Source organism: Sciurus carolinensis, chromosome 8, assembly GCF_902686445.1.
Source record: "Sciurus carolinensis chromosome 8, mSciCar1.2, whole genome shotgun sequence".
NCBI lineage: Eukaryota > Metazoa > Chordata > Mammalia > Rodentia > Sciuridae > Sciurus > Sciurus carolinensis.
The window spans coordinates 94728917-94754870 of record NC_062220.1 but is presented as its reverse complement, the minus strand read 5'-3'; the positions used below and the strand labels follow the sequence as shown (position 1 = coordinate 94754870).

General features: G+C 35.3%; 1 protein-coding gene and 1 non-coding gene across 4 annotated transcripts in view; one reads left to right on the top strand and one right to left on the bottom strand.

Annotated features, from left to right (window-relative positions):
• Anln (anillin, actin binding protein) overlaps positions 1-25954 on the bottom strand; it is a 72812-nt gene that overhangs the window by 34875 nt on the left and 11983 nt on the right. For 2 of the 3 annotated variants that reach the window (XM_047562775.1, XM_047562777.1), the window contains exons 4-11: positions 24573-24955; positions 22812-23037; positions 20453-20643; positions 20122-20229; positions 14466-14574; positions 2234-2344; positions 920-1155; positions 94-239 (exon numbers count right to left, since the gene is read on the bottom strand). In XM_047562775.1, coding sequence (XP_047418731.1) covers positions 94-239; positions 920-1155; positions 2234-2344; positions 14466-14574; positions 20122-20229; positions 20453-20643; positions 22812-23037; positions 24573-24955 — 1510 coding nt within the window. The remainder of the gene's footprint in view (positions 1-93; positions 240-919; positions 1156-2233; positions 2345-14465; positions 14575-20121; positions 20230-20452; positions 20644-22811; positions 23038-24572; positions 24956-25954) is intronic. The other variant, XM_047562776.1, reaches the window with a different exon arrangement.
• On the top strand, positions 25174-25249 carry Trnaa-ggc (transfer RNA alanine (anticodon GGC)). The gene has a single exon. It is a non-coding gene; the product is annotated as a tRNA-Ala (tRNA).

Here is a 25954-nt window from a genome sequence, read left to right as displayed (position 1 = left end):
ATTAATAACATTGTAAATATAGATGGTAACACAACTTTTGTTAATTTAAACCATGAACCTAAGTGAATGAATACCTTTCCAAAATGTCCTTACCTGTAAAGAAGATCACGATCTTCAGAACCAATGCTATCACCAGACTCAGCTCGAGGGACACGTGTTCTCTGAAACTTCCCTGGTTTTGGACTCTCTTCACTTATATGAGTATCTCTCAGTTCCAATTTAGGAGAGGAAACTAAACTCTGCAGGAAAGCACACCAGATATGGGTTCATTTTATGGATACTAAACATTGATTCTAAATGATAATTAATTCCAAAAAAATGAATTCTCCATTAATAGGAAATAAATATTCAATAAGTCAATTGAGTCATCATAAAACCAAAGGACTTTACAATGAATTCCTAAAAAGTAAATGCATAATGGTACAGACAAGTGAAACCTACACTGGTAACTTTTTTAAAAACTACTTCTAAGTCGATCAATCTCCAGAGCTGCAGTTATTTAATTTAGGGTGATAGCTAGTGATAGTAGTTAGCTCTCAATGAATGGTAGTTATGTTTGGTGCTAAACACTAATATACTAACATGATTTAATATTCACATCAACCATATGATATAAGTACTATTGTTAACCTCATTTAACAGATGAGAGAACTATGCACAGAGAGGTTAAAAAACAATAAATGCCAGAGCCAAGATTTATACCCAATGTCTGGCCTTTAAAACCATTTTACTGTTTGGAGTTTACCTAAGGACAACAGCAAACCACTGAAGAGTTTTAATCTCTTCAGGGAATGTTCATTAGTTTTGCAAAATCTCCCTAATTATGAAGTGCCAAACATCCACCAAAGCAGGATAGGAGGTTCCAATATCACCTCTTTTCTTTTTGTCATGTGCCTGTTTACATTTAGTCTTTTCTTACCTCTGGACTTACCACACCAACTGTCTGTACTAATGGAGCAAGTAAAGACATTGAGGAGATATTCAATGCATCTTCCTGCTCTTCATTGCTTTCTGCTTCTGCTTGATCCATTTCCTCTTGGCTCCTTTCTACATCTAGCTCACCTTCCTCAAGGACATCACTGAAGATGTCATTAATTACTTTCGAACTGTTGATCTCATCATCATCCACACTCATCTCAATTTCACGTACCACTTCTGAAAAATATGGGTGATTCACATTTAAGACCTTTAAGAAGAGAGAGCAGAGAAGATCTAACATTCATGTGCTTACTAAATAAACAAGGAAAAAAAAATCTTAAGAAAAAGTACTTCCCATTTCAACATAATTCTACTAACAAATGAAACAAATTTTACATAGTTCTAATAACATTTTCTAAGAAATGAAGGTTGAGTCTATCAAAAGCTGATTCAATGCCTTAGATGTAGTATAGAGTATTAAATTTAAGAACTCAAACTATAAAAGATTCAGACTTCCTAAAAATGTTCTTTCAAATTACTTTTTTCCTATTATTGAGAAGTTGCTTTTTCACCCAGGGGTCAAAAATAGGAAAACAGTAAGATCACATAGGGCAGTTCACTAACCTAGGGTCACTAACCCTGCCAACAGCACCTGCAGAGTATGGGAGGGAACATTAGTTCCTCTCCTCATGAAAGTGAAAGGCAATCCTGACCAGATTTTCACAGGGGTGTGTGACCTAACAGTAACTGCTAAGAGTACCACAGATTTTTGTGGGAGCTAGATATCTCCTATTAAAAAAAAAAAAAAAAAAAAAAGAGTATTATAAAATCACTTTTTAAAAAATAGGATACTGTATATTTGAATATGTAATTCTATCAATATATTATTTATGATAATGTGGCCAGAGTTATAAGAAATAAAGATTGGTATATATACACAATGAAATATCAGTCAACCACAAATAAGAATGAAATTATGGCAAAGGTCGAATGTTCTCTCTGATATGTGGATGCTGACTCACAATACACTGCAGAGGTGGGGAAACTAGAGGTTCACCAGATTGACAGGGAGGAATGGGGGAAGAAAGCGGGGATGGGAATGGGAAAGATAGTAGAATGAATCAAACATACTTTTCCTATGTTCATATATGAATACACAACCAGTGTAACTCCACATCATGTACAACCACAGGAATGGTAAGTTATACCCTATGTGTGTATGATACATCAAAATACATTCTACAGTCATGTATAACTAAAAAGAATATAAAAATGAAATAAAAAATAAAAACAAGAAATGAGAATAAAAACCAACCAGTCTGCTGCTCAACCTTTGGGTCCGATGTTACTTTTAAGGACTTATCCTCTTCTAAAAACAATGTTATTTTCAAAGGACTAGACTTCGTCATTTTGCATTCAGTAGAACCTAGAACAATTTTTGAGAAAGAACATGTTAAAAGATATAACCTAGAATTTTTTAATTTAGGAATCATATATGTTTTTATTATAAAACTATGCATTTAAGATATTCAAATATAGACATATAGTGAGAATCTTCTGAAAATACCTGTCCTCACTTGATCTTCCTCTTTCATCCTCCCCATCAAGAAAAAGAAAGGGGACACCAATATTACCAGGTAATTGTTCATCCAGTTTCCCTGAATATAGGAATGTGCATAACTTTTATTGTATTTTATCAAGGTGATCATACTATTCTGCTTTGTAATTTTTCACCTTTTAAAGGAGTAACAAGGGGAGATCCAAGATGGTGGACTAGAGGGAGGCTGCATTCCTTGTCACTCTGTAACTCAGGTTTCAAGCAGAGGATATCATGGTGAGGCAGTCTTTGCTGCTTATCAATCCACTGCTGTCTACCCCATTTGTCCTCTGTCATCACCTGTAGTCTGCCAGCATATTAATTACTTTTTGAGTACAGACTGCTCACTGACTGGCACCTACCATCTGCCATTTGCCTGTCTATGGCCTGCCCATCACCTGCCGTTCATCTACCCATAAACCACAGGCCTGAGATCCAACTACCAATCGTCCACCGGTAGCCAGCAGACTGATGGCAGACCACCAGTGGATTGCCAGCTGCCTGCTGTTGCCTGGAAGTCCACTGTCACAGAACCTACAACAGGTTTGGTTGCACATGGCTACGGCCATTTTGAGACAATAGCCAGGACCTGTAGGACCCCTGACTGGACTGACCAAGCCCCATCCCTAGGACCCCTCAGCCCGTTCAACCACACCCTGCCTCCAGGACCACCAGAAGGACTGGACTGACCATACCCCACCTCCAAGACCCATCAACCAGACTGACTACACCCTGCCTCCAGGACCCCTACCCAACAAACCACACCCCAACTCCAGGAACCCCGGCCCAACAAGTCCACACCCAGACCTGCAACACCCCATCTGCCAACACAATTGGAAGCCAGAGTGGCCAACTTGGATTATCCTGGAAGCAGTAGCTCCCACCTTTAGGTGGGAAGCCTGCAGGAGACTGGAAGTTCATTGTCAGGTACTTCTCATGCATTAGGCGACTGAAGACTGGGAGATTTGAATATTATATGACTGTTATAGGGTAGGGTTTTTTCCTTTTTCTTTTTTTTTCTCCGTTTTGAAAATTTTTAGATTTTTATTTCTCTACTTTTCTTGCTCTCTCTTTTCCTTTCGTTTACCTGTTTCCTCAGTCTCTTTCTCCCTTCTCTCATGTGAACCAACCTCTTTTGATTATACTTTAACTCTTTCTACAATCTAGAACCTCTATATACTCTTTTTCTATCCCACTAACAGTTACATACTACACCCATCCCCATCCTCTTTGTCCTCCATTAGAAACTGCAGATCTTATTGCAAATCTATTTGTTATACTGTAGATAAATAATCGAACTCATTCTGTTTATTATGATAATATTATTAACATCTTCACAGGGGCTATTTGGTTGAGGGCTGCATATTATCTGTACTAGGCGCTGCTAATATTGATCTCCCCTTAAAGAAGAGATTTTAGGGTCACTATAAACCTATGGGGGGAAACTGCAATACCCCAGATTTGCACTGCTACAGGGGAAGATATGTGAACAACATGAAAACACGAGGGAAGAAAATAATCCAAACAAACCGAGATTCTATATTGACAGAATCCAGAGACAGCATGATACAAGAAATGTCAGAAAAGGAGTTCAGACTATACATAATTAAAATGATTTGTTAAGCAAAGGATGAGATAAGAAAACAAATGCAGGCAATGAATGATCACACCAATAAGCAGTTGAAAGAGCAACTGAAGGAAGCAAAAGTTCAACAAACGGATAGAAATGCACAAAAAAAAAAAAAAAAAAAAAAAAAAAACCAAACACAAATCCTTGAAATGAAAGAAACAAAAAATCAAATAAAAAACTCAATGGACAGCATTACCAACAGACTGGATCACTTCAAGACAGAACCTCAGACAATGAAGACAAAATATTTAATCTTGAAAATAAAGTTGAACAACCAGAGAAGATGGTAAGAAATTATAAGGGGAACCTCCAAGAACTATGGGACATCATGAAAAGACCAAATTTAAGAATTATTGGGATTGAGGAAGGCACAGAGATACAAACCAAAGGAATAAACAACCTACTCAATGAAATAGTATCAGAAATTTCCCAAACCTGAAGAATGAAATGGAAAATCAACTACAAGAGGCTTACAAGAACACCAAATGCACAAAATCAAAACAGAGTCACACCAAGGCCCATTATAATGAAAATGCCTAACATACAAAATAAAGATAGGATTTTGAAGGCTGCAGGAGAAAAGAATCAGATTACATACATGGGGAAACCAATTCGGATATCAGCAGATTTCTCAGCTCAGACCCTAAAAGCTAGAAGGGCCTGGAACAACATATTTCAAGCTCTAAAAGAACATGGCTGCCAACCAAGAATCCTATACCCAGCAAAACTATCCTTCAGATTTGAAGACAAAATAAAATCCTTTCATAATAAACAAACCTTAAAAGAATTTACAAATAGAAAGCCTACACTACAGAATATTCTCAGTAAAATATTCTATGAGGAGGAAATGAAAAACAATGTAGGTCAGCAAAGGGAGGAACTACGTTAAAGTAAAAAAACAATCAAAGGAGAAATCAAGTCAAGTTAAAAACCAAAAATAAGCCCTAATGACTGGGAATAGAAATCATATCTCAAAAATAACCCTGAATGTTAATGGCCTAAACTCGTCAATCAAAAAACATAGACTGGCTGATTGGATTAAAAAGCAAGACCCAACAATATGCTGCCTTCAAGAGACTCATAGAAAAGGACATAGGACATCCACAGACTAAAGGTGAGAGGATGGGGAAAAAACCTACCATGCACATGGACTCAGTAAAAAAACAGGGGTTTCCATCCTTATTTCAGATAAAGTAGACTTCAAGCCAAAGTTAGTCAGAAGGGATAAAGAAGGACATTTCATACTGCTTAAGGGAACCAAAAATCAGAAAGACATAATGATCATAAATATTTATGCCCCAAATAACGGTGATCCATGTGCATCAAACAAATCCTTCTCAATTCCAGGAATCAAATAGATCACAACACAATGATTCTGGGTGATTTCAACACACCGCTGTCACCACTGAATAGATCTTCCAAGCAAAAAATAAACAAAGAAACCACAGGACTCAATAACACAATCTAAAACTTAGCCTTAACTGACATATAGAATATTCCATCCATCAAAGAGCGAATACAATTTCTTCTCAGCAGCACATGGAACCTTCTCGAAAATAGACCATATGTTATGCCACAAAGCAGTCCTTAGTAAATGCAAAAAAACCCCAGAGATACCGCCTTATGGAATTAAATCACAACGGAATTAAATCAGAAATAAAAGACAAAATAAAAAACAGAAAGCACTCTAACACCTGGAGACTAAATAATATGCTATTGAATGAAGCATGGATAACAGAAACATCAGGGAGGAGATAAAAAAATTCTTAGAGGTAAATGAGAATGACAATACAACATATCAAAATCTCTGGGACACTATGAAAGTAGTACTAAGAGGAAAATTCATTGCATGGAGTGATTCAAGAAAAGAATAAAAAGTCAACAACTAAATGACCTAACATAATAGCTCAAAGCCCTAGAAAAAGAAGAACAGAACAACACCAAAAGTAGAAGACAAGAAATCATTAAAATCAGAGCTGAAATCAATGAAATTGAAACAAAAGAATTCAAAAAAAATTGACAAAACAAAAAGTTGGTTCTTTGAAAAAGTAAACAAAGTAGACAAACCCTTAGCCACACTAACAAAGAGAAGGAGAGAGAAAACTCAAATTACTAAAATTCGTGATGAAAAACAAAATATCACAACAGACACCACTGAAATACATAACATAATGAGAAGCTACTTAGAAAATCTATACTCCAACGAAATAGAAAGTATTGAACACATCGACAAATTTCTAGATATATATAAACTAAACCAGGAGGACATACACAATTTAACCAGACTGATTTCAAGCAATGAAATAGAAGAAACCATCAAAAGCCTGTGAACCAGGAAGAGTCCAGGACCAACAGATTCTCAGCTGAGTTCTACAAGACCTTCAAAGAACTCATTCCAATACTTCTCAAAGTATTCTAGGAAATAGAAAAGGAGGGAACCCTTCCAAACTTATTCTATGAAGCTAGTATCACCCTCACACACAAACATCAAGGAAAGAAAATTTTAGATCAACATCCTTGATGAATACAGACACAAAAATCCTTAAGAAAATCCTGGCAAATTGCACCCAAAAAACATATTAAGAAGATAGTGCACCACAATCAAGTGGGGTTCATCCCAGGAATGCAAGATTGGCTCAACATTCAAAAATCAATAAATATAATTCATCACATCAATAGACTTAAGGTTAAGAATCATAGGGTTATTTTTATACGCAAGCGACGAAACAGCTGAAAGGGAAATGAGGAACACAACTCCACTTGCAATAGCCTCAAAAAATAAAAAATAAAATACTTTGGAATCAATCTAACCAAAGAGGTAAAAGATCTCTACAATGAAAACTACAAAACATTGAAGAAAGAAATTGAGAAGACCTTAGAAGATGGAAAGATCTCCCATGTTCTTGGATAGGCAGAATTAATATTGTCAAAATGGCCATACTACCTAAAGTGCTATACAGATTCAATGCAATTCCAATTCAAATCCCAATGACGTACCTTACAGAAATAGAGCAAGCAATTATGAAATTCATCTGGAAGAATAAGAAATCCAGAAAAGCTAAAGCAATCCTTAGCAGGAAGAGTGAAGCAGAGGGTATCACAATACCAGAACTTCAACTATACTACAAAGCAATAGTAACAAAAACAGCATGGTATTGGCACCAAAATAGACAGGTAGATCAATGGTACAGAATAGAGGACACGAACACAAACCCAAATAAATACAATTTTCTCATACTAGACAAAGGGTCCAAAAATATGCAATGGAGAAAAGATAGCCTCTTCACCAAATGGTGCTAGGAAAACTGGAAATCCATATGCAACAGAATGAAACCAAACCTCTATCTCTCACCCTGCACAAAATCAACTCACAATGGATCAAGGACCTTGAAATCAGAACAGAGACCCTGCATCTTATAGAAGAAAAAGTAGGTTCAAATCCTCAACTTGTTGGCTTAGGATAAGACTTCCTTATCAGGACTCCCATAGCACAAGAAATAAAAGCAAGAATCAATAACTGGGATAGATTCAAACTAAATAGCTTTCTCTCAGCAAAGGAAACTATCAGCAATGTGAAGAGAGAGCCTACAGAGTGGGAGAATATCTTTGCCACTCATTCTTCAGATAGAGCACTAATTTCCAGAATATATAAAAAACTCTACACCAAGAATACAAATAACCCAATCAAAAAATGGACTAAGGATATGAACAGATACTTCACAGAAGAATATCTACAAGCAATCAACAAACATATGAAAAAATGTTCACCATCTTTAGTAATAAGAGAAATGCAAATCAAAACTATACTAAGATTCCATCTCACCCTAATTAGAATGGCAATTATCAAGAATACAAGTAACAATAGGTGTTGGAGAGGATGTGGGGAAAAAGGTACACTCATACATTGCTGGTGGGGCTGCAGATTAGTGTAGCCACTCTGGAAAGCAGTGTGGAGACTTCTTAGAAAACGTGGAATGGACCCACCATTTGACCCAGCTATCCCACTCCTTCGCCTATACCCAAAGAACTTAAAATCAGCATACTACAGAAATACAGTCACATCAATGTTCATAGCTGCTCAATTCACAATAGCCAGATTGTGGAACCAACCTACATGTCCTTCAATTGATGAATGGATAAAGAAACTGTGGTATATATATGCAATGGAATATTACTCAGTTATAAAGAATAATAAAATTATGGCATTTGCAGGCAAATGGATGAAATTGGAGGTTATCATGCTAAGTGAGATAAGCCAATCTCAAAAATCCAAAGGACAAATGATCTCACTGATAAGCAGATGATGATACATAATGGGGGTTGGAAGGGGGTAAGAATGGAGGAAGGAGGGACTGTATAGAGGGAAAAGAGGGGTGGGAGAGGTTGGGGGGAAGGAAAAAATAACAGAATGAATCAAACATCATTACCCTATGCAAATGTATGATTACTCAAATGGTATGCTGTTACTCCATGTACAAACAGAAACAACATGTATCCCATTTGTTTACAATAAAAATAAATTTTAAAAAAAAGAATCGTATGGTTATTTCAACTGATGTAGAGAAAGCATTCGACAAAATATAACACCCCTTCATGCTCAAAACACTAGAAAAAATAGGGATAGTAGGAACATACCTCTACATTGTAAAGGCTATTTATGCTAAGCCCATGGCCAACATCATTCTTAATGGAGAAAAACTGAAAGCATTCCCTTTAAAAACTGGAACAAGACAGGGATGCCCTCTTTTACCACTTCTATTCAACATCATTCTTGAAATACCAGCCAGAGCAAGTAGACAGACCAAAGAAATTTAAAGGGATACAAACAGGAAAAGAAGAACTCAAACTGTCACTATTTGCTGATGACATGATTCTATATTTAGAGGATCCAAAAAACTCCTCCAGAAAACTTCTAGACCTCACAAATGAATTCAGCAAAAGAGCAGGATATAAAATCAACACGCATAAATCTAAAGCATTTTTATTCATAAGCAATGAAACAGCTGAAAGAGAAATTAGGAAAACCAGCCCATTCACAATAGCCTCAAAAAAAACAAAATACTTGGGAATCAATCTAACCAAAGAGGTGAAAGATCTCTACAATGAAAACTACAGAACATTAAAGAAAGAAACTGAAAAAGACTTTAGAAGATGGGAAGATCTCCTATGTTCTTGGCTAGGCAGAATCAATATTATCAAAATGGCCATACTTCCAAAGGCACTATACAGATTTAATGCAATTCCTATTAAAATCCCAATGACTGGAAATCCAAATGCAGTAAAATGAAATTAAACCCCTATCTCTCACCCTGTATAAAACTCAACTCAAAATGGATCCAGGATCTAGGAATTAGACCTGAGACCCTTCACCAAATAGAAGAAAAATTAGGCCCGAATCTCCATCACATTGGCTTAGGTCCAGACTTCCTTAACAAGATCCCCATAGCACAAGAAATAAAAGCAAGAATCAATAAAAGGGATAGATCGAAACTAAAAAGTTTTTCTTAACAAAGGAAAGAATCAACGGTGTGAAAAGAAAGCCTACAGAGTGGGAGAAAATCTTTTCCACACACACTTCAGACAGATCACTAATCTCTAAGGTTTATAAAGAACTTAAAAAAACTTTACACCCAAAATACAAAGAACTTAATCAATGAATGGGATAAGGAAATGGGCAGACCTTTCACAGAAGAAGATATACAGGTGATCAACAAATATATGAAAAGTGCTCATCATCCCTAGTAATTAGAGAAATGCAAATTAAAACCACCCTAAGATTTCATCTAACTCCAATTAGAATAGTTATTATCAAGAACACAAGCAATAATAAATGTTGGCGTGAATGTGCGGAAAAAAGGCACACTCATACATTGCTGGTGGAGTTGCAAATTGGTACAGCCACTCTGGAAAGCAGTATGGAGATTCCTCAGGAAACTTGGAATGGACCCACCACTTGACCCAGCTATCCCACTCCTCGGTTCATACCCAAGGGACTTAAAATCAGCATACTATAGTAATGCAGCTGCATCAGTGTTCATAGCTGCTCAATTCACAATAGCTAGATTGTGGAACCAACTTAGATGCTCTTCAATCAATGAATGGACAAAAAAACTGTGGTATATATATGCAATGGAATACTACTCAACCATAAAGAAGAATAAAATCATAGCATGTGCTGGTAAATGGATTAAGTTGGAAAACATGTTGAGTGAAATAAGCCAAGTCCAATAAACCAAAGACCAAATGTTTTCTCTGATAAGTGGATGACGATATATAACAAGGGGGGATGGTGGAGGGGGAGAAAAGTATGAAGGAACTTTGGACGAATGGTGTAGAAGAAAATGTTGTGGGAGGGGGTGGGGGACGGAAAGAGTAGAATGAAACAATATTACCCTATGTATATATATGATTACATTAATGGTGCAAATTTACATTGTGTACAACCATAGAAATGAAAAGTTGTACCCATTTGTGTACAATGAATCAAAATGCAGTCTTTAAAAACATAAAAAAAAGGAGTATCAATAAAATAACTCAAAACTAGGACTAGAATAAATACACTTGTTTCATAATAAATTCCTCAGCTGGGTAGAATGGCACACACCTATAATCCCAGAGGCTCAGGAGGCTGAGGTAGGAGGATTGAGAGTTCAAAGACATCCTCAGCAACTTAGCAAGGCCCCAAGTAACTCAGCGAGGCCCTGTCACTAAATAAAATATTAAAAAGGGCTGGGGATGTGGCTCAGTGGTTAAGTGGCTCTGGGTTCAATCCCTAGTACCAAAAAAAAAAAAAAAAAAAAAAAAAAAAGAAGAACGAAAGAAAGAAGAAAAGAAAAAAGTCCTCAGTTACATTATTATCAATATTCAACAGTCCTCCAAGATCAGCAAAAAGGCAAAGATGCCTGCTCTCACTACTTCTATTCAGTAGAGCATTGAATGTTCTAACCAAGTCATTATGTAAAAAAAGAAATTATAAGCATCCATATTAGAAAGAAAGAAGTAAAATTATCTCTTTTCTCAGATGATATCATCTAATATATTGAAAACTCTTAAGATTCTAGTGCACCAAAACAAAAAGAAAAAACTGTTAGAACTGATAAGTGGAGCAAAGTTACCAGATCCAGATATAAAATCAATGCATAAAGATCAGTTGGGTATCTATATACTAACAGTGAACAATCTGAGAAGGGAATTTTGAAACCAAATCCATTTACAATTGTCCCAAAAAGAATAAAATACTTAGATATAAACCTAACCAAGTTGTTGAAAGTCTTATACTCCGAAACCTATAAAACATTGCTAAAAAAAAATTAAGAAAGACACAAATAGAAGGAAAGACACCCATGTTCATGGATCAAATTTAATATTTTTACTATGTTAGCATCATCCAAGTAACCTATAGATTCAATGTAATTCCTATTAAACCCTAATTGCATATTTTTCTGATATTAAAAAAAATATATATCCTAAAATTCATCAAGAATTTAAAGGAAACTTAAACATCTAAAACATTTTTTAAGAAGAACGGAGTTAGAGGATTCATACTTCCTGACTAAAAACTTACTACAAATCTATAGTAACCAATACACTGTGGTACTGGCACAAAGACAAACATATAGATCAATAGAACAGAATAGAGGGTTGGTGTTATAGCTCAGTAGCAGAGCACTTGCCTAGCACATATGAGGCACTGGGTTTGATCCGCAGTACCACATAAAAATAAATTAAATAAAGGTATTGTGTCCATCAACAACTAAAAAAAAATATTTTTTTAAATAGAGCAGAAGAGAAAACACAGAAATAAAACTTCACATATATGGTCAAATGATTTTCAAAAAGGGCATCAAGGGGCTGGTGATATAGCTCAGTTGGTACAGTGCTTGCCTCGCATGCACAAGACCCTGGGTTCAATACCCAGCGCTGCAAAAACAAAACAAAACAAAACAAAAAGGGCATCAAGAGGATTCAAAAGGAAAATAAGAGTTTCTTCAACAAATGATTCTAGGAAGACTGGATATACACACGCAATACAATGAAGTTAGACTCTTATACCACATATAAAAATTAACTCAAAATAGATTAAAGATGCAAAACTATAAAATTCATAAAAAAGAGGAAAGCTTCTCAACACTGAATTTTACAATAATTTCTTGAACATAAAACCAAAAGAAAAGACAACAGCCAAAAGAAAGGCAAATGAGACAGATTGAGAAATTTTTGTTTACCAAAGAATACAATCAACAAACTGAAAAAGCACCTATGGATTAGCATGAAATATTTAAAAATTACACATTGAAAGAGGGGTTAATAGTCAGAATGTATAAATAACTTCTATAACTCAACAACAAATCAAAATATTATAAAATGAGAAAAGGACTTGCATTACATATCTCCAAAGATGATATTCAACTGGCCAATAAGCACATGGAATGATGTTAAACATCACTATTCAAGACAAATAATAACCACAATGAGATATCACCCACTCTCGTTAAGGTAACTACTATTAAAAGAAAAGAAAGATAAAAAATACCTCAAAACAAAAAAGCATTGGTAAGAAGTGGAATAACCGAAGTCCTTGGGTACCATCAGTGGGAATACAAAATGGTGCCACTGTTATGAAAAACAATATGGTGGTTTAAGGTCAGTCTCTGCAACTTAGTGAGGCCCTTAGCAACTCAGCAAAACCCTACCTTCAAATTTAACAAAAAAATTAAAAAGACTGGGGATATAGCTCAGTGGTAAAGCTCCCTGGGTTCAATCTCCAGTACTTTAAAAAAAAAGTTCTATCACAGTCTACAATATGGTAAACCTTAAGGACTTTTGCTAAATGAAATAAGTCAGTCACAAATAAAAACTACAGTATTCCCCATTTACTCACTGTTTTGCTTTCTACCGTTTGTTACCTATAATCATAGTCCAAAAATATTAAATGGAAAATTATAGAAATAAACAATATGTTTTAAATTGTACTTTGTTCCTGAGTGGTATGACAGTCACACACTTTCCAATTCCAGTCAGCTCTGAGCCACTACATCCTGCCAAGCAAGTGAATCATTCCTTTATCCAGTGTATCACACTGCTAACACTACCTACCCTCAGTCACTCAGTCATCTCGGTCATTATTTTACTTAATAATGGCCCCAAAGCACAAGGTAGTGATGCAAAGGAAACAACAGGGCATAAAACATGGAAGGACAGATTAACTGATACCATGTGGCAATACTATTAGGCTTTAAAAAAAAAAAGTATATATGGAGTTTAGTATTATCCAAGATTCCAAGCATCCACTAGGGGTTTTGGAATATATCTCTGCAGATAAGAGGGATTCCACTTCAAGAGGTCTCTAAATTAGTCAAATTCAAAGAAATAGAATTCACTTTCCAAAACACTTCTTAATTTGGTACTGGAGACTGAACTAAAAGGCACTTTACGACTGAGCTACATTTCCAGTCCTCTTTACATTTTTTATTTTGAGAAAGGATCTCTCTAAGTTGCTGAAGCTGGCCTTGACTTGTGATCCTCCAGAGTCACTGGGATGACAGGCATGCATAACCACACCCAGCTCCTATACACTTCCAAACACTAAAATGGTGGTTACTAGGGCTTGGAGGAGGAGGAAGAAATAGAAATATGTTATTATAGAGTTTCAGTCTTACGAGATGAAAAAGTTCTGAAAAAGATCTACTTCATAACAATATGAACATACTTAACACTACTGAAATTGCACTTAAACATAGTTAAATGAGTACATTTTTACATAGTGTGTTCTTAATCATGAATTTTTAAAATTTTTGGATATTTTAAATAAAATAAAATAAAAATTTTAAAAGTATCTATGATATATTAAGTATCATCATAAAGCTACCTCAGTCTCAGGCAGCTATATATTTGGTTACATGGCTATACAGAATTCATCTGAACAGCCTTCTGCAGATAGGCATTTAGGTCATTTCAATCTTACCATCATTTAGTGCTACAATGAATCTCTTTGTACATATAGCTCTGCCTACTAATAGTTCAGGAATTCATCTCACAGAATCACTTGCAGAAAAGTTGAATTAAAGTGCAATTCAATATATATTATTGAATGTTTCTCAAAAAAAAAGTTGTAGAAATTACACTCTCATCAATAGTATATGAGTTCTCACTCCAGGAAGAGAACTAAAGAGGAAGTTCTCTACATGGATAGAAATGGAAAAGTAAGTGAAAAAGAAGAAATGGATATCTTTGAAATAGCAATACTTTTGTTCTGCAATCCAATTGCCAAATCTATGGTAGACTGGAAGCTACATTTTAAGCAGAAAAGGAAAAACTGACCTGTAGGTTCTGTACTAGAGGATTTTGCTGGTGTCTGATTTTCTGGAAATGACTGGGTATTTGAGATTACTTGATGTTTCTTGAGGGGAGTGTTCTGACAGTGAATTTCCTGCAAAAAGCAAATGAAGAGGCAAATTTTATTTCCCAAAACTATAATTTTATCTTTTATATATTATTAAATAAGACTATTACTAAATATTATTCTATATGCTTCCTCATATGGAATAGAAGGGACAATGTATATAAAAGGATCCAGTCTAGCTAAGAACACAAGTCCTCAGTGCTAGTTCATATTCTTGGTAATTGCCAGTATGCAAAATCTTTTTTAGGGACTAGGAGGCAAGAGAGAATTAAAATTTGCATCAGAGCTCAGTTTTATAGAGTAATTTAGGTGCAAACCATGCAAAAGGAAAAACAATTCCTACTATGTCACTTACCACAACCCACACCTATAAAATCAGTTGCAGTTCCTACATCAGGTTTCTACTTAACAGTTACTCGAGAAGGTAAAAACAGAAAGGACAAAAACAGATCAGAAATTCAAAGAAGTAAAGAAAAAAATGCCTTCATCTGAATCTTTTTATTCATTAACAAAGTTATAGAAGAGAACCATCCATTTTTTGTGTTTGTTTAAAGATGTTCCGATTAAAGCAGTAGCAGAAACAACCAAATAAAAGACTAACCACAATACATAACTGCTTAAAATGTGCCAAGTACCTTTCTAAACACTTAACATCTATTGCCTTACCTAATTCTCCCAATAACCCTCACACCTATGTCCTACTGTCTCCATTTTATAGATAAAAAATCTTATGCCATAAGAGTTAAGTAACTTCCACACACAGTGACTGGCAGTGCCAGTACACAAACTCAAGTATCCTTGTTCCAGAGCTACTTTCAGAGTATATTGTTTTGTGTATTAGAAATTTTTGATGTACAAAAACAAAGCAAATTCTCAAATGCTGTGCTGCATACTGTTTTAACCACAGACAAGGAGTCTGACAAGGGGAAACCAGATAGGGCAAGAGCATTTCAGAAGTGAGACAAATGGGTAAAAATGAGATTTTTACCTTTAGAGTAAAAATCTTTATATGCTGTGTATACAGTAAACACTCAAATACTTGTGGAGCAAATGTACTAACCAACCACTATGGTAGTAAAGGAAAGCAACCAAGCTAATTCTCAAAGGCTTAAGTCAAAGCTTTGAAAACATAAAGCCAAACAAAAATCACTATACTAAGGTTCACTGCCTTAGAATAAACTCAGCACTTAAAGTGCAAAGCTCTGGGGTCAGGTCTTGTTAGAATCCCTGGTGTCAGTACTTACCAGTTGAACCATGCTTGAACAAATGATTTACATTCCTAAATTTCAGTCCCTCACCCAGAAAAAGGAAAATAACTTTATTACCTAATTTACAGTGTTATTGTGAGGATTCAATGATAAAATGTAATAAAGGTATCCAAACACCAGGCATATTGTAGGCATTCAATTCAATATTAACTATTACAATAATCTTTTCACTTTTACCTTCTCTTCTTTGTATTAGTCTCACCTGCACACTGCTCTGGACTTTGTTCTCAAGTCAAACTCTGCTGCATCACCCTCTTCAAAAACTCGTGAAGTATATCCAACAATCCTCTTTCATAGCAAACAAACACCCCTAAATCTTTACCTCTTCATTAAATATTCCCTCCACTTTCATTCTACAAAAACTTGCTCTCTGGTAAAAACAGGACTTACCCCACAAATTTCTGAAATAAAGGGAGTTCTCTCCCCTAAACTCTGACAACATGAGAATAGCCTCCTCATTGGTTCCTAATGATGTTTTCATGCTATTATGTATTAATTCTTTTTAAAAAAATTTTTTGGGGGGTGGGGACTTGGGGATCCAACCCAGGAATATTTTAAAACTGAGCTACATCCCCCAATTGCTTTTATTAGTTTTATTTTGAGACAGCATCTTGCTAAGCTGCTGAGACTGGCCTTGAACTTGCAATCTTCCTGCCTCAGTTTCCTAAGTCTTTGAGATCACAGGTGTGCACCACTGTGTCCAGCTTTAATTCTCTTAAAGCTCCTGTTCTTTGAGACCAGTCATCTGGTTATAGTGCACTCTCCCACCTCAACCCCAACTCATTGGTGTCAGTTAACAACCCAGGAGTCTCTCCAACACATCTCTAGTTCAGAATCTGTCATCATCCAAACAATAAAAAGCTTGGCCTCTCGACTGCATGAACACTTCAACTCCTGATACTTTTACTACTGCTCCAATTCAGCCATCACCTGAAATCTGTCTGTGCTTCTCTGAAACCCCAAACCCAAATATCTCAACCTAATCACATCTCTAACCTCTCTAGCCCTCTTGCTCAGGAATTACAAGATCCCATTCTTTGGTATCATGGATATCTCTGGTTATTTGATGCTTTTCTTCCTTTCATCTCTACCTATTTCTTACATCTTCATCCAGATAGACCTAATGACCCTTCATTGCAACTATTATCCTACTAATATATTCAATTCCCACACCTTAACCATAGTTCCATTCCTCTTGTCTGGCAATACCCCAATCCTGGACCAACCAAACTTCTCCAAATCTATATCCAGGTTCTTTTGATATACCTAGAGAAAATTCATCTATGGAGTTTGGCTCCACTATAAATTTATGGTCTCAAGCTGGGCATAATGGTGCATGCCTATAATCCCAAGAATTTGGGAGGCTGAGGCAGGAAGATCACAAGTTCAAAGCCAGCCTGAGTAACTTAGTGAGGCCCTAAGCAATTTAGCAAGACTGTTTCAAAATAATAAACAAAAAGGGCTGGGGATGCGGCTCAGTGGTTAAGTACCCCTGGGTTCAATCCCTGGTACAAAAAAAATAAAATAAAATAAAATAATAAATAAATAAATAAGTGTATGGTTTCATATCACATCTGAGTCTCAGCACTATTCCCTATTTTTTGTTTCTAAGTTAGTTCTTTGTTCTACCATCCTGGAAGTACTGCCCATTACTTTTCCTTTCTTACACTTGATCTTAGCAAAAGGCTGGAAGTTATCACCTTCTTTTTCTTAACAAGGAACAAAACAGGCACTATCATACAGAAAGTCCATCAATTTTCTGCCGTCGTAGTCCTAAGACCACCAGTACCTGAAGTTTCACTTCTTCCTTATGTACGTGTGTGTGTGTGTGTGTGTGTGTGTGTGTGTATGAGTATGTATGTATTTTTGTAGTCCTAAGGCCTCACACATGCTAGGCAAGTGCTCTGCCACTGAGCTATACTCCTCACCCCCCGCTTTTCCTTTTTATCACACCAGATTATTCAAATTGGTTCTGTTCCCATCACTGTGCTCCAAGTTCATCCACTATCACCTCATCCCATCAATTACCACTCTCCCTTCTATCTTCTCTAACTTCTTGCTTGCTACTAGGTCTTTTCTGACTTAAGTCTCAAAAAGAACAAAACAAACACAAACTGTACCTTGCTTCTTCCTCCCCTCTAGCGCCAACTGCCTTCTCCCTCCCCTTTAGAATCAAACTGCTAAGAACTGCCTACTCACTGGTTCTACTCTTTGCCTCCTTTGCCCTCCTCAGCCCATTACTACTGCATTCTACCCTCCCCACTTCACCAAAACTGCTTCTGCCACATCACAACAAACTTCCTTCAAACCCCAGTGAATTTGATTCAACCCACACTTGGTGACACTTGACAATACTGACTACTCCTTCCCTCCCAAAGGTTTCCCTCTTCATTTGACTTTAATAATGCTGTATTCAATTACATTTTCCTCCTTTTCCTTTTGTGGAAAGGAGACCCCTGAACTCCCTATTACTTTGTTCAGAATTTTTTTCACATACATGTGCCACTGTCTGGAGAGGAACTTCACAGGCCAAATTGGAATTATATGCTACAAAATAGTTTAAGAGTCATTGCCCTATACTGTCCAGAGTCATAGGAGAAAAACCATGAAACTATATAAACTGGCAGGTCTTCAAAGAGAAAAGATAATCAACAATGTCAAATGCTGTTAATAGGTCAAGCTAGAAAAAAGTGGATACAAAGTGATCACTGAAGATCACAGATGGGGAGAGGATAGTGGCAGGAGCCTGAGTGGTGAAAGTTTAAGACAGGAGAGAGGAAAAAAACTGGAGGCAGCAAGTACAGACACCTCTGTGGAAGAGTCTGCATCCAAAGGAGGCAAAGAAAGGGAAGGGAATAGGGGACCAATAGAGGTGTTGTAAGTATTGTATACTGGTGGCAAGGATCAGCACATTCCTTCCTTCCTTCCGATACAAATTTATTGCGCTCCTATTCTCTGCCTTCTCCAACTCCAGGCAGAAAGAACAGGAAGGCAACAGTAGACAGAGATATGAAAACTTGGGTACATTTGAAAAAACTGCAAATACTCTGCATGGCAGGACTAAAGCATACCTTTAGAAGAGCAGGAGGAAGAGTTCAGCAAGAAATGACCATTTCAAACCAAGCAGTTCATGCGTTTTTCTCATGATGTCTATAGGGAGCTCTCCAAGATTTTAAGCAAGGAAATACGTGAATATTTGCCTTTAAAAAATATTTCTCTAGCAGCCATGAGGAAGAAGAATTGGAAAGTAGCCAAATTAGAAAGAGGGTGTCCAATACAAAACTATGGTAGTGACTATGGTAATGGCAGAGAAAAACAAAGGAAAACAGCTTGGTGACAGATTTAGAAAACTTATAACTGGATGTATATGTTTATGTGCATGTGCAATAAGGGCAAGTGATAGGAAGGCACAGTAAACAAGGGGAAGAAGCCAAACAACTTCCAGATTGTTTAAATGAAAAAGTATACGATAAAGCCTTAAGAAGACAAAGACTACTAGGGAAAGGCTTTTCAAAGGACTTTACTAGACAATCAAATCTAGAGTTCAGGAGTGAGATAAGCATACAATAAAGCTGAAGTCATCAGTATTTTTGCCCTTGGCTGAATTTAGATGAGATAGGGATGTTCCAGGGCAAATAAGGGGGTTGGGGGAGGTTAAGGTCAAAATTCTGGGAAGTGTCACTTGTTAATCAAGAGAACTGATTAAAAAACAAAATCAAGCGGATAGACCTTTCTCAAAGAATGCTGATTACATTTATTGTTCTTTTACTTTCTGTTGGTCCCCACTATATTTCTATTAGCTCAAAGTACATTCTAACACAATAGTTTGTACACAGCAAGTATGTAAATAAAATAGAACACAGTGTACATTTTAAGTGGAATTTTGTTGAAGACTGAAATTTGATAAGAATAAATAAGGAGGTATGTGTTAACAGAAAGAATTACAGATCACCTAGCTATGGTATTTTGAGAGCGATAAATAGTTATCAATGAAAAAAGTAGATTCTAAAAAAGCATTTTGAAACTAGCATCTCAGTAGAATATAACAATCTAAAATTTAATGATAAAAATAATTTTTTATTTAATTTTAAGGACATCAGTGAATATGGTTGAGTTCCACTGAAAGGGAAAACATCGTAAGAAAAGCAGTTATTATGTACATTTAAGCAGTTTATGGAAGAAAAGTATCACACTTAATTGAACAGGAAAATGTATAAAAATTTTTTTTCTACAATACAGAACTACAAATTAGGTCCCAACAGTACTTTGGTACCCAGTTCACTTTTATATCTTTTGTTTACAATACCTGCTTTGTTTCTAGTTGTTTGCTTCTTGAGCTTTCGCCTTTTTCTGCACTCCATAAATTGCCCTTGTCAAATCGGCCACGAAGACATGCTAGTTCCTTTTCACGTTCCTAAACCCATCAAAAGTAGTATTTTACACAAGAGTCAGTTTTAAAATTTAAAAGTTCACACTGCAAATAGAATATAGGACAATATTTCCAATTTGCAATGAGTGACACAGAAAATTAAGATACTATTTATCTCTGAAAGACTGGTATTAGAATTCACATCTTGATTTCTAGGTTCCATGCTGAGACCATGTAATAAAAAAATGTTAAATGCAGCAAGCCATACCTGCTTGAGTTGTTGTGCTAAATGGGTAGTAGATGAACATGCGTTTTGCTTAAATAATCTTTCTTGGATGGCCTTTGTATTTGGAGTGATAATGTGAGTCCTCTGGGGTGTGCTATGAGCTGGACTTTCTTTGCTGTATTCTTGACAACGCTCTCCAAAGCGTTCCAGAAAAGGTTTAATTCCTCTTCCTCCTATAAACAAAATATGCATTTTTGGAGGCTATTCAAACTAAGCAATAATTATAATTTCTATGGGAAAAGTTCTAAATCCATTATAGTTACAATATGCTTTGATTCTATTAGGAATATTCATTCACAAAAAAAATAGTTCAAAAAATTACTATAGAATTCTATTTAATTACATGTCCTTAAATTAGGATTCAGTTCTTTAAAAAAGAAAAAACAAACAAACAATAATTTGGGATCTGGAATGTAACTCAGTAGTACAACACTAGCCTAACATGAGCAAGGCCCAAAAAGGTTCCATTCCCAGCACCACAAGAGAAAACAAAAATTAAGAAGGTAGAGGGTTGGGGTTGTGACTCAGTGGTAGAGTGCTTGCCTAGCATGCATGAGGCACTGGGTTTGGTTCTCAGCACCACATATAAGTAAATAAAATAAAAGATCCATCAACAACAAAAAAATTTTTTAAAAAAGAAGGTACAGTGAAAGGGCAGTGTAAATTCGAAAATTCTCAAATGAAACTTTAAGTGATCAGAAACAGACTATATGCAAATTAATTAATCTCCCTTAACAAATGTGTCCAGACCATAATACCATAATAACCTCTAACTACCTACATTTCTACAGTTCAATTTATTTTATACTGCTTTTAGAAGTCTACTACATGAAAATCTGCAATTCCCTCCCACCATTTGCAAAAAAAAAAAATTATGAATTACCCATCTCAACAAAGGAATTTCTTGATTTTACAAAGTCTTAAAATTAGACTTACTTGAAACAGTATGTTATATTTACAGTAGGGCAAATGATGTATATATGACCTCCTCCATCATATAAAAATAAGCTTATCTATGTAAAAGGTTAATAAATAATTTTCTATAAATGATCAGAGAGTAAATATTTTAGGTTTTATATAGGCCATGTGGCCTCTATTGCAACTATGTCATTCTTCATTATAGCATGAAAGCAACCACAGGACACTATGTTAACAAATGGCTGTGGTTGTGTTCCAATAAAACTTTCTTTGTAAAAAAACAAAGGGCAAAATTTGTCTGTCACCATACTTTGAAGACTCCACCTATCACTTATTATCACTTTGTGCCATATCTCAAACTGTAGTCCATTACAAATGGAAAGAAACACCTAAATTAAATATCTGAGAACCTGGTAATATGATTCTGATTACACACAGTAACCAAGAATAATAAAAAGAATGCTTCTTATCTAAGCCTTAAATTTTTAGAAAACTGAGAATAACTAGTCCTATTCCAAGTGGAGATACTGCTTCCAATTCCTCTTTTTGGGGGATGTGGGGCTGCTGGGGATTGAACCCAGGGTCCTGTAAATGCTAGGCAAGCATTCCACTTCTGAGCAACTCCCCAACCCCTTATTTCTAATTTTCATTGCAGTTTATCTGGAAACTGACTACTAATTTCTACCTCTCCCATTCATCTCTCTGTCTACTTTCCCTTTAGAATGAGTAGTTTCTGGAAAGATTTATTTTTAAGAATTAAAATAGTCTTTCCCATGAAAAAGAATAGAGTTCAAAGTTAACAAAAGCACCATATATTTGCACCATTTTTTTCAGCTGTGCATTTCTCAATCAATAATATATGGATTATGCCAGGAGATAAAAGTTCCTCATAATATGAGCATTCATGGAGCATCAGTTTACTATGGTAAGAAATATGAACTTCTACTTGCATGGATTCACACACAGTATATACATGTAAAGATAACTGGGAGTGGAGTCATTTGTATGCACATTCACTTCTCTCTGCTTCTGGGGTGACTTCATAATGAAGGTTAAGAAAGACTATTCTGCACACTTGGTTACAAGAATGTTTTTTCATTTATGCCCCTAAAATGTGGTTCCCAGTTTAATGCTTTTCTGCATTAAAATTAGTTTTAAAAGTATCTAGCACGGTTATCCCAGGAAAAGCATGTTTAAATTGTTAAAATGAAACAGGGCAAAAACTATGTCCAATTAATGAGCTAGTCTATGCTAATGAACATTCATTCAATCAAATAAAGCTCAATAAGAAGTCAGAATGTTTGGGCACTTGCCTTGGCAAACCAACATTCTTATCGCTCACAATTAGAAATATTCAAAATGCTGAGAACATATCTTAAATATAGTCAGCAGCAGCTTTATATTAAAAAAAAAAATACATAACCTGGTGTTGTAGATTTGTCTTTAGATTGAGACTGCAGACAAATTTCTGTATTTACTTCTTCTTTGGAGAGAACTGTCTGGGATAAAGTTGGCTTCACAATTGGTTTCAAATCCTCTGTTCTCAAAGGATTAACAGGAGTTTTTTTAAGTAGCTCAGGATTTTGTACCTCACAATTTTTAGCATTGGTGATGGATGTAGAGGATTTCACTGGGGAACAAGTAGCTTTCTGAAACATGATAACACTTAAGGTAAACAATAACATTCATAATATTTATAGATAGTCCTATAATGAAACAATTTAAATCCTATTTACTTGGTAACCCCTATACAAGACTTATGCAAAGAATTCATGGCCTCTAATAGTTCAAACTGGTTTGAAAAAAATCAACTTAGAAAATGGTAGCATTTAAATTATAATATGTAGTTTAGTCCACATATTATACTGATTCCCTATTTTAGTATTTTTATTGTATTCTTAACTACAGTAGATCAAGTTACAGATTTAATATGTATTTTGATTAAGTTAATATTGATTCAACAAAATACAGGTTGAGTATCCCTCATCCAAAATGCTTGGAACAGAAGTGTTTCAAATTTTGAACTTTTTCAATTTCAGAATATTTGTAACAAGGTATCTTGGCGGGTGTGACACAAGTCTAAACATATATAGCTTAATGGCAAGAGTGCTTGCCTTGCACACACGGGTTCAATTCCCAGCACAGACACACCCAAAAAAAAAAAAAAAAAAAAGAAATAGAAAACAAAAAAGGAAACCAATAAACACAAAATTTACTTGTTTCATATACACCTAAGTACATACCCTGCAGTTAATTTTATTTAATATTTTTAATAATTTTATGCATAAAACAAGGTTTCCTGGTGTGGAATTTTCTACTTGTAGTATCATGTCAGCACTCAAAGTTTCAGAATTTGAAGCATTTTGGATTTCAGATTTTCATATTAGGAATGCTCATAGTACTATGTGCTTGATGGCTAACTATAAATACATTATTCAATATTTATGATGTAGAGAGGCACTATGCTAAGTACTTTATGCATATTAACTTTTTCAGCCCTGCCAATAACCTTTTTCCCCCATTTTACATATAGAAAAATAAGGTTTTACAAAATTAAGTAATTTTTACAAAGACATACTTCTAATTATGTGAGAAAACTAACTGAATACAGGTCGAATTTCAAAGATTCTACAATAAAAGACAGTGGTCAAGATCATGATACTTTTTTTCACATTGTTTTAAAGAACTATCAAGGTGATCACATATAGTAAAAAAGTTTCAAATATTTGAAAGAATATATAATGAAAGTATCACCCCAATAGTCCTGTTAGGCAATTTGCCTTCCTGGAGGCAACTAATTTATTTATTACATCTTTTCAGAAATATTCAATATCTTATAATTATTTGTATCTATAAAGTATTCTAATTTTTTAGAACTTCCCTTCCCCTTGATGACCAAGAGGCTCTGCCACTGCATTATATGCTTTGGATCCTTATATGCTTTTACATTTGTCATTTCATTATATGCTTTTTCATTAACTAGTGTAATTTCAGTTGCAAAATGCTAATTTATCTTGGGATAGGTTACCAAACTTATGATTTTCACTTTCTAAAAAACTAATATTCTAAAAATATGAATATTCCATGCATATACTATAAAATAAATACCTACATACATATATAATCATTACTACTCACAACAAAAAAGAAAAGATTTCCAAAGACCAAAATGGTATTGACTCACCAAAGAGCTGGAAACTGAAGCATTAACCAAAGACTCATCAGCAGCACTAGAGGATGGGGCTTTATTCAAAGAGGCATCGCCATCGCTTTGGGAACAGCATGTAGCTTCCTGCTTAACACTGCTGCTATTGATCCTAGCAGATGCTCCACTTGCAGAGGAAAATTTGGATAAACAAGCAGTACCAGGCTGTTCTTGTACACTGTTTTGCTTTGCAGATGAGTAACTTACATCATCTTCCCAGGAGCAAATCGTTGCAGCAAGGTTGGCTAGACGGCCCCTTCTCCCAAGTGGGGTTGCTGAAGCATCCAAAAGGGGTGGTCTGGGAGGGGAGGCTGCCTTTTCCTCAGATGGCAATGGTAAGAGTGAGCTTTCGGGTATATCATCTGAAAATATTTTCAATAAAAGTTAAAAACCATGTTCAAGAGTTATACTTATGTATAATAACAGGATTTCATATAAAATGTTTATAAATCAGATTTAATAAGTTTAAGAATCAGTGAAAGCTTTCATATGTATGAAATACCAAGTTACTTAAATTTAACAGTATTTCTTCAAATCAAATGATACCTAATCTAAATTTAAAAAGAAAATACTATTGGGCTAGAGTGTGGCTCAGTGGTAGAGCGCTTGCCTGGCATGCATGAGGCCCTGAGTTCAATACTCAGCACCACATATAAATAAATAAAATAAAGATCCTTTGACAACTAAAAATATATTTTAAAAAAAACCACTGTTAACACCCACATTTTTCAATTTATTAATCTATTATAGATAGATATCACATGTTTAAGGCTATACTTTTGAAGTTAATTAATGATATTACAGCACTGCACAACTTAAGATTAAATATCCCACAAGCACTTTTTATTTTAAAGATCAGACCAGTGCCATACACAACAGAATTTTCTGATGATTAAGTTGTGTATCTATGCTGTTCAATATCAGAACCATTAGTCACTCATAGCTAATGAGCACTTGAACTCAGAAACTAAATTTTCTTTTACTTTAATTAATTTAAATATAAATATTACATATACCTAAAGGATACTATTTGGATAGCACAGAATTAAACCAAATCAAAAGTTTTTCTGCAAGTACTTCATTTGGAGATAAATTCCAAATAGTGATGATTTAACTGATGTAGGATCTAGACCTATATGCACAGGGAAGTATGTATACAGGGAAGTCAAAGTTCATGGCACTTCCTATTCCACAAATTCAAAGAAAGAGGTACCCCTCCCTCTGTTTAAGGCTTCTACCCCTACCTGCATTTTGAATTCTATCCCCTCCAAAACCTTCTATGGGATCTTGCTCCAAACAACCCTCTTCCTCTCTACAAACTCTCTCTTCTCTGCACATTAAGGATCTTTTATCTTAAAAAT